General features: G+C 40.7%; 1 protein-coding gene across 2 annotated transcripts in view; it reads left to right on the top strand.

Annotated features, from left to right (window-relative positions):
• The window catches only part of SLC4A8 (solute carrier family 4 member 8), an 84932-nt gene that overhangs the window by 43956 nt on the left and 26842 nt on the right, over positions 1–14134 (top strand). The window contains exons 12-16 of one of the 2 annotated variants that reach the window (XM_032284681.1): positions 1431–1605; positions 2211–2344; positions 3116–3361; positions 6490–6595; positions 7189–7350. In XM_032284681.1, the coding sequence (XP_032140572.1) occupies positions 1431–1605; positions 2211–2344; positions 3116–3361; positions 6490–6595; positions 7189–7350 (823 nt within the window). The remainder of the gene's footprint in view (positions 1–1430; positions 1606–2210; positions 2345–3115; positions 3362–6489; positions 6596–7188; positions 7351–14134) is intronic. The other variant, XM_032284688.1, reaches the window with a different exon arrangement.

The following is a 14134-nucleotide window of genomic DNA, read 5'->3' as shown; positions in this document are numbered from 1 at the left end:
CCCTGAGTTCTGTATGATCTGACCCTCCAAGCCAGGGTTAAGACAGACCTTGAACCTCCCTGATATTGACTAAGGCAGGGATGCCATAAGTAACAAAGAAGAAAGTATGATGAGAGTGTTCCTAGGCCAGAAGCTCCACAGCAAGGAGGGTGTGCGTTTGGTCATTATGTTCCCATTCTGTAATAGTCCCTCTTCCTTGTTTTCTGTGCCATTGATTGGTAGAAGAAGCCAGGGGATTTGTGCTATAAAATGCTGCGTAGCTCTTTCTGTTATTCACCTGACAGCCCTCATCCTGGTGCAGTGACTCCACTCTTAGAAAAGTGACTGAACTGGGAGCACATCTCCTTCATGTGGGAGATCTTGGTCTTGGTCTGTCTCATCCTTGAGAAGAGGAGAGAGGCCCTGAAGTCCTGCCACCAAGTCCTGTTGATTCTACCTCCTGATTAGCTCTCGAATCCATCCACTTCTCATCCTAGTCTATGCTCCATTCATCATACTACCACAAGAGTGGTCCTTCCAGAATGTGTGTTTGATGATGTCACCCCTCTGTTTACAGTTCTTCAGTAACTTGACATGCTATTAGGATGAAGTTTTAATTCCTTAAAATCATTTACAAGGCCCTTTTGACTTAGCTTCTCCAGCTTTGTCTATTGGCATTTACTCTTCACACTGTATTTACAACTCATATCTTTCAGCACCTTGACTTACCATGCCCTCTCACCTCTAAGTGTCACCCATGCTGGCCCCTCTGCCTCATCTGGCTAACTCCCAGTCCCTCCCTGAAGTCATGGCTGAAATGCCCCTCCCTGCTCTATGCCACCATGGCACCCTCACAACATTGCCTGTCTCCTGCAGTAGACTTGGTCCTGGAGAGCAGGGCTGTTCAAGTCTTGCTCATTGCTACATCTCTAGTACCTGACACAGTGCCTAGCACCAGGTATCTGCTCCTACTTGTCAATTGCATGAATGAATTATTATGCTAACTTCTCACAAGTAAGGTGGGTAGTTGTTCAGAGTAAGAAAGTGCATGTGATAGGGTCTTTTTATCTAGAAAACACTTAATAAAACTAATAATTTTAATACCTTAAGTTGGTTTTGCACATTTCCTCCTAACAGCTCAGAATCTAAAGTTTGAAGGTAATACTTACTTTCTTGTTAATTTTTTTGAATTTTTTTCCTTAAATGGATAATATGCATATCTAAGTTAATTCTTTGTATGTTTAGGATATTCATTCAAATTTACCATAAGTTATACCCTTGGTTGCAAAGAGACTCTGCTGACCTGAGAGAGATATCTGTTCTGGGGTCAAACTGAAGCCAAAGTCTTACCTCTAAACAGAGTGCATTTGAAATGCTTTCAAATGTGTGCTGTTCACATGCTTTTAGGGAAGAAGGACTGCGTTAGAGGCCTGTCTACTGTGTTTCCACAGGCTATTTGGGGGCTTGGTGTTGGACATCAAGCGGAAGGCCCCCTGGTACTGGAGCGACTACCGGGATGCACTCAGCTTACAGTGTTTGGCCTCCTTTCTGTTCCTGTACTGTGCCTGCATGTCACCTGTCATCACCTTTGGGGGATTGCTTGGAGAAGCCACTGAGGGACGCATAGTAAGAGTCCTTAACCACTTCGAATGGTCCCAAATAATTTATTTGGACTTGCGGCGGCAGCCAAGTCCACTGGGGACTGGGGGGAGTTACCCGGTCTAGGACTGAAGAGATTGGATTTTTCCTCTGAATTACCATGGTCTTCTGACATCATACCAAATAACAACACAGTTCTCTTTAGAACAGACTATTCTGCTTGAACATCAGCTTCAGTAGCTGGTTGCTCAGTTGAGTTTTCTATTGCCTCAGTGATGGAAAATGGATATATTGATGCCATTTTAAAATAAGATTTAAAGTGACTCTGTATGTGAGCTTGTAGTGTGAGTGGTATCACTGTGCTTTCTATATATTTTCAAATACTGAATTGAGTCACTGAAGAATAGGAGTTAGTTAAGGAATGATGTGTCAATGGATCTGGGCACCTGAATTATTAAAGTAGTATCTGTTTACAGGAGTATTAGATGGTGTGTACATATCACTCTTGCTAAGATGAAATACAAGCAAATGGCCATCAGAGCATACAGGAGAGCTAAGTCGGGAATGTACCTAAGCCATTATTACTCGTATTGATGGGCTGTGGACTCAGTGATGACTTTTTTTCCTCTTAGAGTGCGATTGAATCCTTGTTTGGCGCCTCCATGACGGGGATTGCTTATTCCTTGTTTGCGGGACAGGCTCTCACCATCCTGGGAAGTACTGGGCCAGTGCTTGTGTTTGAAAAGATTTTGTTCAAATTCTGCAAGTAAGACATTTGTTTTTCTGAAAAATCTAACAGATTTAGTGATTATGCTGCCAGGGTTAAATGTCAGGGTTCTGTTTGAGTACAGACAGGCAGTATGATTCTGGATTGTAAGAAACCTGGAAGGAGAACATTTGGTCTGTTGTCCTGCCCCTAGGTAGCACCATACCCAAAATAGCAGATCTCCTATTCTTAAAGAGCTTGATTAATATCCCTCAGCCATTATTGAAGTGTTGACTTTTTATCTTTAAAAAGACTTTTCCTAGCTACTTCAAACTTCATCATTTCCATTGCAAGTCAATTTGTAATTTGGCCTAATATCCCCCTTCATATGTATATGTGTATGTATATATGTGTGTATACATACATATATATTGCTAGTAATAGTGGGGCACAAGAGTGCTCTGGTTTCCCTACTTTTCCTATACAGTCTTTTCTTTTTTCCTTCTATATTTCAAGTAGTAGCTCATGGGACTAGGGCCAGCCCCTTTTTCTCTTACTACAAGAATAAGATCATAATTACATTAGGTAGTAATGGCAGGAATGTATAAGAGACAATTTCTTTTTTCAGTTTTCCTATCCTTGCCCATATCCTGTGAAGCAAATCTGTATCACAACTGTGCCAGAGCGTTATTTAGGAGTAAAATGCATACAGAATTAGGATAAATTGGGTTCCAGTGCTGGTTTAGATGAGTTGAATTAACCACATTTCTGACTCCTTGTCTCTTAATGCCATCCATTCATGCTTTCTGATGAACTTTGGTCTTGTTTCAGAGACTATGCTCTTTCATACCTCTCCCTGCGAGCTTGTATTGGACTGTGGACTGCTTTCCTGTGTATTGTCCTTGTGGCAACTGATGCCAGTTCCCTTGTCTGCTACATTACCCGTTTCACTGAAGAAGCATTTGCCTCCCTAATTTGCATTATTTTCATCTACGAAGCAATAGAAAAACTGATTCATCTGGCAGAGACCTATCCCATCCACATGCACAGCCAGCTGGACCACCTTAGCCTCTATTAGTAAGTGTGCTTTCTGCTTAATTTTAGAAAATTGAGCAAAGGGCCTGAGTTTAATTGCTGATAGAGAGTGCTAGGCAGTGCTTACAGCTTCTAGTAAAGAAGTGTCTTGCCCATTGGGAAATGGAGCTCAGATATGGATGAGGAGAATTGGAGGGCTGCCAGAAGAGAACAATCAAAAGTGTTGACAGAGAAGATCGACTGAAAGTGAAACACAGAGGGTACTCAAGAAGTGCTTTCCAGGCCAGGTCTTTCGGTTCTAGGCACTGAAATAAAAATAGGCGACAAATGTAGCAGGGAGAATTTGAATTCATTATGGGGAAGAACTTTTTGCAAGGATTTGTGAGCCCCTGGACTATGTTATCAAGTGAGAGAATGGACTCTTTCTCTCTTTTATTCTTTTTTTTTTTCTTAGCCTCTTTGTTGAAATGAAGGATTCTCTTTTTCTGAAAGTATGTACAGGCAACTCTTAGGAATTATTAGGTGAAGCTATATTAATAATTTATTTAAGATCCTGAGGCATCTCACATGATATCATAAAGATCTAGAAACCTACTTACTTCCTAGATTTCAACTCTGGAGATTATGATTTCTTTATGTGTTCAATATGGTTTGGATCGTCTAGAAAAGAAACACAGTATCTGGCTGTGTTTTCAACCATCTAGGACACTCTGGTCCTATAAACATTTCTTCTCTTGAATAGCATTCTCCAAATTATGACTAAAGATCCTCTTCCCTTAGCTCTGTACATCAAGTTCTGGCTGTACAGTTCTGATGTGGAGGATCTGGTTGTGAAATGAACAATTTCAGTTCAAAACTGCCTCAGAAGAGAGAGTACACTGCCTGGATGCATCTGCCAACCAGCAACAGATACACTTTCATCTATTCTAGTTATTCACTCATTAACCTTTTAAAAATCAGAATTAATAAAAAATTTATTAGAACTTTATTCTACTAGAAAGTAAATGATTAGGGATTATAATCTTCAATGCCTAGTGAATTGGCTCCTATTGGCATTGGAGTTCTTATTTCTGTAAGGTTCATTCTTTGACCTCTTTTTATCATTAATTTCTTTGTTTAACAAATATTGATTGAGCACCTATTATGTACCAAGCACTGTTTTAGGCCTTGGAAACATAGCGGTGAACATGGAAAGGATCTGTCTTTATGAGGCTTATATCCTAATGAGAGAAGACAGGCAAAGTGACCAACCCTGGACTGAGTAGACTTTGGTTCCGGAAAGAAATTTGTTAATAAAGCTCAAGATGTATTTTTTTTTTTTTTTTGGTCTAATTCTACAGTTAGTTCATATGGTGCTGATGTGAAGCTAGAACTCCTCAACTCTTTAAATGGTTTTATGTTAATATGTATGGAATTGATTTTTTTAAAATAGACTTTATTTTTTAAAGCAGTTTTAGATTCACAGCAAAGTTGAACGGCAAGTACAGAGAGCTCGCATATTCCCCTACCCCAGCACACACATAGTCTCCCCCAATATCAATATCCCATACCAGAGTGGTAAGTTTGTTATAATCAGTGAACCTACACTGACACGTTATTGCTACCCAAAGTCCATAGTTTACATTAGGGTTGGCTCTTGGTTTTGTACATTCTATGGATTTTGATAAATGTATAATGACATGTATCCTCCATTATAATATCATACAGAATACTTTCACTTCCCTAAAAATCTTCTGGGATTCACCTGTTGCTCTCTCCTTCCTCCCAACTCCTAACAACCACGGATCTTTTTATGTCTTTATAGTTTTGAATTTTCCAGAATGTCATAGTTGTAATTATGTAGTATGTAGCCTTCTCAGACTGGCTTCTTTTACTTTGTAATATGCATTTAAGGTCCTCTATGTTTTTTCACGGCTTGGTGGTTCATTTCTTCTTAGTGCCGACTAATATTCCATTGTCTGGATGTACCATGGTTTATTTATTTGGAACTGATTTTTTAAAACCTAAGTATAGGTCTTTATAGCTTTCCCTATTACTTTTCATTTTGTCAGTTTCTTCCTATTATTCTAACCTGTTGAGATCTTTTTGAATTTTAATTCCATCATGCCATATCTTAGAAGGCATGCTTATTAAATTTATAGACCATACAAAGTTAGTGAGGATGGCTGTGTCAGTTGACCATATTGGGAGCCACGTCAGGCAGGAAGCATGCTGGGACTGGGAGGCAACGTGGTGGCCAATGGCACAGGTGTGGTCTGATCTGGTCTGGTTTGGCTGGAACAGGAGGCCTGGGGAAGCTAAAGGAACTTCTAGGTCTGGCTGTACCATGAGTAGCCAGGGAATGGCTAAGGTAGTGGGATATTAGCAAAGGTAATACAGTGTCAGGAAGTGCTTACATCATGGTTCCAGAAGACTCTGACTTTTAGAACAAGAGCATGATGAAGGGTATAGGGAATAAGATATTCAGGCTTGGAGGAAGTTGTTGAGAAGTAAGTGGGATATCGAGACCTCCTTGTGATGTAGATTAAATTTCATAGCAAGAGCCTAAGAGATAGAAATCGGGCAAAAAAAAAAAAATCAGGACTCATTCTGGGCACATCAGATACCAAACATTATTGTCAGCACAGTTTAATCCAAGATCCATGGGATTATTTGAGTCCAACTTTAGTAATGACCAACTGAAAAATTAGAATATGTTTGGGCCTACAGAGGGGCCTCAACTCCTCAGGTCCGAAGTATGCAAAGGAGAAGCAAGGCAGCTCCTGACAGCCTTTAAACCAGTTGTGTCTAGAAGAGCAGAAAATCAAAGACCGCATGTTCTCACTCATAGGCGGGTGTTGAACAATGAGAACACATGGACACAGGGAGGGGAGTACTACACACTGGGGTCAGTTGGGGGGAAATAGGGGAGGGACGGTGGGGGGTGGGGAGGTGGGGAGAGATAGCAAGGGGAGAAATGCCAGATGTAGGTGATGGCGAGGAAGGCAGCAAATCACACTGCCACGTGTGTTCCTATGCAACAATTTTGCATGTTCTTCACATGTACCCCCAAACCTAAAATGCAATAAAATAAATAAATGGGAAAAAAAATAAAAACCAGTTGTGTCTAAAAACATTTAACTGAATATTTGGCTGTTTTCCTCAGGAATCTTTTTAATTTTTCCCCTCAGCTGCAGGTGTACTCTTCCAGAGAATCCAAACAATCACACCCTGCAGTACTGGAAGGACCACAACATCGTGACAGCAGAAGTCCACTGGGCTAACCTGACTGTCAGTGTAAGTCTGGGAGCTGCCCAGTGTCCCAGCATTGTGATCACAGGTTTAGGAGGGACTACTATGTGAAAGGGAGGAGGGGTAGCCTTTTGGCAAACTCTAGCATTTACCAAAATAAATCTTTTTAAAAAAACATTTCTTACTCACTTTCTTTTATCTTTTTCTTGTACATAAGGGGAGAAGATTACCCTTCTTTTTTCTTCCCCCACATCCTACCCAGTGACCATGTGCTAAGTGTAGGTGGGGATGAAACCATGCAGGACAGGAGGCAGATCCAGACATGTGGGGTTGAAGAATCTTCAAGTTTGGAGGTCCTCTGTGAGAACAATACAAGTTGCCAGGGTCCTTCTGGAGCCTTGAAAGTAGTGTTTGTTCAGAACAGTTCTGGTTCTATGTCTTAGGACCATAAGTAGCCACCCTACTTGAAAGTGGCCTGTGCAAGAGAGGACCCTGCAACTGCATGAAGGTCAAGGGGATGCTGCTTGCAGCCTCTGCTCCCAACAACCATGGGATGACAGTGAGTGGTGGACTGAGAGGAAACAGCTATTTATTTGGTTGTGTCTGCCTTTCATCACCCAGAATGTTTATTTCTCCAGGAATGCCAGGAGATGCATGGAGAGTTCATGGGATCTGCGTGCGGCCATCATGGACCCTACACTCCTGATGTCCTCTTTTGGTCCTGTATTCTCTTCTTCACCACCTTCATTCTCTCAAGCACCTTAAAGACATTTAAGACGAGCCGTTATTTCCCGACCAGAGTAGGTAGCATGTTCATGCATTTCTTTTATGTTAGAATCAAATATAACAGAACCTTTTCTCAGCCTCTGTCCTTCTTATGGGGTTGATTGGCCGGGTGGAGAGCTCCAGATGTCCTGATGAGCCATACTGGCATTCTCACCTAGTGTCTGGAAGCCTCTTTCATTGATCTGCGGTTAGGAATGAAGGGTTAATACTTAAAATGTTTTTGCAGTTAAGCTTAAGGTGGTAGTGATGCTTTTTAAGAGTTATTAAGTCTTATTTCCAGAATGCTGTTACATTTCATTTCCAGAATGCCGAGACACTTAGCACATAATAGCTACAGCTGGCTCCTGAATGCAGTAAATTGTGGTTGTCACCTTGGATACTTTAGGGGACCCAAAAATCTTCTCCCAGGGATGGTATTTGTAATAGCTTATGAAATCACTGGTGACACTGACTGCAGCAACCAGCATGCTCCTAACTTAGTGTGTATGACTGTTTGAAGCCTCTGCAACCTTTCCATGATGCAGATAGCATTGTTTGTGTTATGACCAAGGCTTTTGCCAGTTTTGCCAGGGCAAGATTAGAGGCTGAGTGTGCAGTAGCTACATGGGCCATTTCTTTGAAAGGGAGCTTGAGAAGGTGGGGAGTGGCTACTGGAACCTCATCACAGAAAGTTAATACTGAAAAGAATAAGCACATGAATTATTTACATTCTTCAGTCACATGGAAACATCTGTAATAAATGACCATTATATTTGTCATATCAAAACTATGACAGGAAGATGGGTGATGTACAGTGACCACAAAATTTGTGCCACAGAAAGGCCCCCTAAAGACTTGGGTTACACGTACCTTTACCACAGTATACCAAGCTAAAACTCAAACATACGAATCAGTGGGAAGAAGCCACATACCTTTTTTTTTGAGACAAAGTCTTGCTCTGTCGCCCAGGCTGGAGTGCAGTGTGACACGATCTTGGCTCACTGCAACCTCCACCTCCCAGGTTCAAGCGATTCTTCTACCTCAGTCTCCTGAGTAGCTGGGACTACAGGTGTTCACCACCATGCCCAGCGAATTTTTTTTTGTATTTTTAGTAGAGATGGGGTTTCACTGTGTTAGCCAGGATGGTCTTGATCTCCTGACCTTGTGATCTGCCCACTTCAGCCTCCCAAAGTGCTGGGATTACAGGCATGAACCACCCCGCCTGGCCCATATACCTTTTTAATTTGTCAAAAAGGTAGAACAGCCATATGAAGAAATACGTTGGGTATTTGTAGTTTAACAAATACAATCAGGCCAGTCATGATGGCTCACACCTATAATCCCAGCACTTTGGGAGGCCAAGGCGGGTGGATCGCCTGAGGTCAGGAGTTGAGACCAGCCTAGTCAACATGCTGAAACCACATCTTTACTAAAAAAACAAAAGTTAGCTGGGAGTGGTAGCACAGGCCTATAATCCCAGCTACTTGGGAGGCTGAGGCATGAGAATCACTGAAACCCAGGAGGTGGAGGTTGTAGTGAGCTGAGATTACACCACTACACTCTAGCCTGGGTGACAGAGTGAGACTCTGTCTTAAAAATAAAATTAAAAAAGTTAAAAAAAAGAGCACAATCATTTGATGCCTTCTGAAATAGAAGAAATTTGTATTAGTGATGATACACTATTGTAGATAGTTTTTATACATGTTTAAGGAGAAGATAATATAAAAAAGAGTATTTATTTGCTGGCAAGAGATCTACCATCAGCACATCAGAAATGGGGATGCGCTCCCAGTCTATTGGGGGATGGGTGGTAGTGGCCTTCAGAGAAACCTATTAATGTGGCCAGTGGTGTGGCCTGACCTGCAGTAAATGAAAAACCTTCTTGGTGTTTCATAGAGAAAATCAGCTATTGGGTGGGGCTTTATTTGTAGCTTTTTTTTTTTAATTGTATGCAATAATTTCTGACCTATATATATATAATACAGCATTTTCAAGAAAAGATATTTTTAACTTAAATCATACCAAAATTCATAATATGATGATATTGTGAATGTGTGTGAAAGTGTGTGAGACCTTTACAGTTCACTAGAAAATCTGTGATGGTTTGTTTTTAAAGGCTAAGCAGTTGGTATTAAGCAAGTAAATATTTTAACGAAATTATAACTCAGGAACAGTTTAAAATATTCGTTTCCCACTTAGATTTCAAGAGTAAAAAGGGCTGAGTTATCAAGTGTCAAGAATTCACTTGGGTTTGTGGCATTTGGTGGTACAATGCCAATGCCCACAGCAGCGTAATATTGTACTTTGCTAAAAGTAGACACATGAATTCTCTATTTTTCAGTAGCCTTTTCCCCAAAAAGTATAATGTTTATTTTTAGTTAAAATAGTTAATCTTGTTTTACCATACCATATGATAACTTCTTGGTATCATGTGAAGTGCCCCAAATTTGTATTTTCTCATCTCTGAGCTCTTTGCCTGTTTCCATTTCTACATTTTTCTGGGGCTAGAGGCTCATCTCTGACCTTTTTTCATGTATCACCTCCTATTTTACTTCACTGCTTATCTGCTATGATCCGCAGTGTTATTTTGGACACTTTAAGAATTTCAAATGTGGCTGGGTATGGTGGCTAATGTCTATAATCCCAGCACTTTAAGGGAGGTTAAGGCAGGTGGATCACCTGAGGTCAGGAGTTCAAGACCAGCTTGGGTAATATGTTGAAACCCTGTCTCTACTAAAAATACAAAAATTAGCTGGGTGTGGTGGTAGCTTGTAGTCCCAGCTACTCAGGAGGCTGAGGCAGGAGAATTGCTTGAACCCAGGAGTTGGAGGTTGTAGTGAGCTGAGATCACTCCACTGCACTCCAGCCTGGGCAACAGAGTAAGACTCCATCTTAACAATAATAATAATAATTTCATAGGCAAAGAAGCTTTATATAATATTATGAAAGACCATCCTTTCCATTTGGTTATTGCAGTATTTTAGTTGCAACCTGGCATTAAATTAGAGTTTCAAATGTGATGAAAAGCAGAATGATAGTGTTCTATAATTTTCCTACTGCTCTGCACCAAATTCCCAAGTCTCTGGAATTTCTATTTCAAATTATTCAGTCGAATGTAAAATGATTTATTGCTGTCTGCTTAACATATATTTGTTTGGTTGAAAGGATTTTTCAGAAACTGTAGGAAAATTAAGCAGAACCAACAGGGTGAAATAAAGCACAAACACTGGATTAGGATGTGGTGAGTTGTGAACAATCAGGATTCTGGTTATGACTGGGGTCCCTGTCTCATAGGAGCTTAATGCCATGTGAGCCAGGGACACAGTGTCCAAGGCCCATGGCCTGGAGACCTGGATGCTGGCTGTGGACCTTGGGCAAGTCCCTCATCCTCCCTGTGCTGCATTCTCCTCATCTGTACAATGATGTGATGACACCTGCCGTCTCTTTCCGGTCTTGCTTCAAGGATACAGTGAGATTTGATATGATGAACCAAGAGTAGAAGGTGGTGTGCCATGGTGGGTCCTAGTTGAGCATGCTCCCTGCCTTCTCTTCTCTGACGTCTTCTTCAGTTTGGGGACAAATGGGAATAGCAGAAGGAGGGGAGCTCATAGTGTAGAATTCTCTACTAAAGTGTGCCTACTGGTGTTACCTTCTAATGTTGAGTTGGATTTTCTAAAGCAGCCCCACTTTGTTACTGAAGTTGCTGACTCCTGTGGAAATCCCCCTACTAAGCAGCCTTACAAAATCCAGTCCCCATAGAATAATGACTCCACACAGGCATCAAAAATGGGTTGTCCTCTATTATGTTACAAAGCCTTTTGGGCTATGGAAGATGATTGGGTGTTTGGATTGAAATGTGGACAAAGGACCTGGGTGCGGTGGCTCATGGCTATAATCCCAGCATTTTGGGAGGCCAAGGTGGGTGGATCACTTGAAACTAGGAGTTCAAGACCAGCCTGGCCAACGTGGTGAAACCCCATCTCTACTTAAAAATACAAATATTAGCTGGGTGTGCTGGTGGTGTGTACCTGTAATCCCAGCAACTAGGGAGGTTGAGGCACGAGAATTGCCTGAGCCCAGGAGGTTGCAGTGAGCCAAGATCATGCCACTACACTCCAACCTGGGTGACAGAGTGAGACTCAGTCTCAAAACAAAAAATGTGAACAAAGATAGCATGTATATTTTGAGCAAAATACACATTTTATAATAGAATTTTATAAATAAACTTTGTAAAATCAATGGTATAAAATCAGTATTAAGATTATATGCTATACATTACCTAATTTCATTAAGTAGAAAAAGAAATTCAGCCCTTCTTATGCCTAAACATATTGTAAGAAAGTGTATTATGGCTGCCCTTTTATCTGCCTCACAAAACAGAGGGCTGTTTCTACAAGGCAAAGTTTTGTATAAGTTCTATACTTTTGTTTGTTGGTTTGTTTTAAGACAGAGTCTTGCTCTATGGCCAGGCTGGAGTGCAGTGACGTGCTCTCGGCTCGCTGCAACCTCCGCCTCCCGGGTTCAAGCTTTTCTCCTGCTTCAGCCTCCAGAGTAGCGGGGGCTACAGGTGTGTGCCACCATGCCCAGCTGATTTTTGTAGTTTTAGTAGAGATGGGGTTTCACCATGTTGGTCAGGATGGTCTCAATCTCTTGTATCATGATCCGCCCACCTCGGCTTCCCAAAGTGCTGGGATTACAGGCATGAGCCACCGTGTCTGGCCAAGTGCTATTCTTTATTTCAGTTTGAGAGTTGGGAAAAACTGGAGCAAATAATGAGTTTCTTTCTTGCTTAAAAATGTACATATATGTGTATCTTAATATATATAAGGTAGATTTCCCTGGAATAAAAGTCTAGAATGTACTGCTTAATTTTACACATATGTGTAGACAATGTTATCTGTGAGTGAAAAGTGGAATAATATGTGGATTGGGTCAGCTGATTATCCGCCTGTTAGGAGTCCTCTGTGTGAGACATGGTGGTATAATTGTGAAGTTCTCACTGTATGCGGATGTTCATGTGAAAGATAGTACTTCCTTTCTGTAAATATCTTTGATTTCCATTTGTATGGAATCCCAATGAACGTATGTTTGGAAAACAATGTGTCAAAGTTTGTATTTTGTTCGTTGATCTAAATGCCCATGTAACTAATCAGAAATCTAGTTTGTCTCAGATTGGGAATTTTCTTTTAAAGGAAAAAAAAATACAGAAAAGACTATTGGAAGAATCATGTTCAAATGACATTTTACATCAATGTTGCTTCAGTATTTTGGAGTTGACTAGGTGGTTTTCTCCTACCTACAATAGAATGTGCCTACTGCTTCTCTGTTGCCCTCTTTGGGCTTGCAGGAAGTACAACAGGAATAGCTTGAGCCTTTTGCTTACTTTACCCGAACTGCCTTCCCTGCAGTTCATGGTGAGAACAACTGGGTTTGTACCCTGACTCCACCTTAAGTGTGGTAGATAGGGCCAAGTCACTTTACCTCTCTGGGCATTTTTCTTTAAAACGAATGGGTTAAACTTGATAAGCTCAGAAGTCCCTTCCTGCCCTAACATTCTCTTCTATTTTTATTTTCTTGTGGTTACTGTTAGGGTCAGACATGTGAAATATGAGGGACCATTTAGAGGTTTAGATGTTATATTTTTGGATTATTACAGAGTATCACCTAAGTTTAGGACCTGTATCATTTTTAGTGTCCCCACCCTATTTCTATTCCTGCTCCACTTGTCTTTCTTTGTAATCATCTCATTTTTTTCCACTCTTGAAACTCACAACTTTGCAGTCCATGAGTTACTTTGCTACCATCCCCCTCAAAAACAAATATATTTAAAACACCCTCCTAGAAAAGCCTCCCAATCACCTTCAGCTAAATCTGTAACATTTATAGAATATTTAAAAATTTTAATTCAGCTAGAGTTATGATCCCCAAACAAGTGCTGACAAAGCTGTCTATCATATAAAGGATGTCTTTTTCACCTTGTAGGTATCATTGTTGCTGAATCACATCAGTATAGGCCTTCGGTGGGAAGACAGCAGGGGACGGGGCAGGACTAGGGGATGGGATTAGATAAAATTGTGATTCTATCCTTTCCTTCAGGTCAAAAATCCTTGGTTTAAAACAAGGTTCTGGGTCAAGCACAGTGGCTTATGCCTGTAATCCCAGCACTTTGGGAAGCTGAGGCAGGCAGATCGCTTGAGCCCAGGAATTCAAGACCAGCCTGGGCAACATGGCAAAACCCTATCTCTAAAAAGTACAAAAAAAAAAAAATTAGCTAGGTGTGGTGGTGTGCACCTATAGTCCCAGCTACTCAGGAAGGCTAAGGTGGGAGGATCACTTGAGGCCAGGGAGGTCAAAGCTGCAGTGAGCCGTGACAGTGTCATTGCACTCCAGCCTGGGCAACAGAGTGACACCTGTCTCAAAAACAAGACAAAACAAAAACCAAGGTTCTGTACTCTTAAGTTGGTATATAAATGACCTGCACAGTGTCACAGAGATTTCCTACTCAGTAAATCACTCTGAAAGAGTTTGCATAAGATTGTCTAGACCTGCAGTATTTAATGTGGTAGTCAATAGCTACATGTCACAAATGACCACTTGAAATTTGGCTTGCCAAATTGAAACTGTGCTGTACACATAAAATATATGCCATGTCTTGAAGGATTAGTACCAAAAAAGAATATAAAATATTTCATCAATATTTTATATTGATTACATACTGAAATGACAATATTTTAGAAATATTAAGTAAAATAATAATCTGATAAATGTTATAATTGTTTTCACTTATTTTTATATTTTTTTTTTTTTTTTTTTTTTTTT

This window comes from Sapajus apella, unplaced genomic scaffold (genome assembly GCF_009761245.1).
Source record: "Sapajus apella isolate SASKATOON/1434 unplaced genomic scaffold, GSC_monkey_1.0 scaffold2, whole genome shotgun sequence".
Classification (NCBI taxonomy): Eukaryota; Metazoa; Chordata; class Mammalia; order Primates; family Cebidae; genus Sapajus; species Sapajus apella.
Note: the sequence above shows the minus strand (reverse complement) of the source record. Positions and strands in the feature narration are given on the sequence as shown.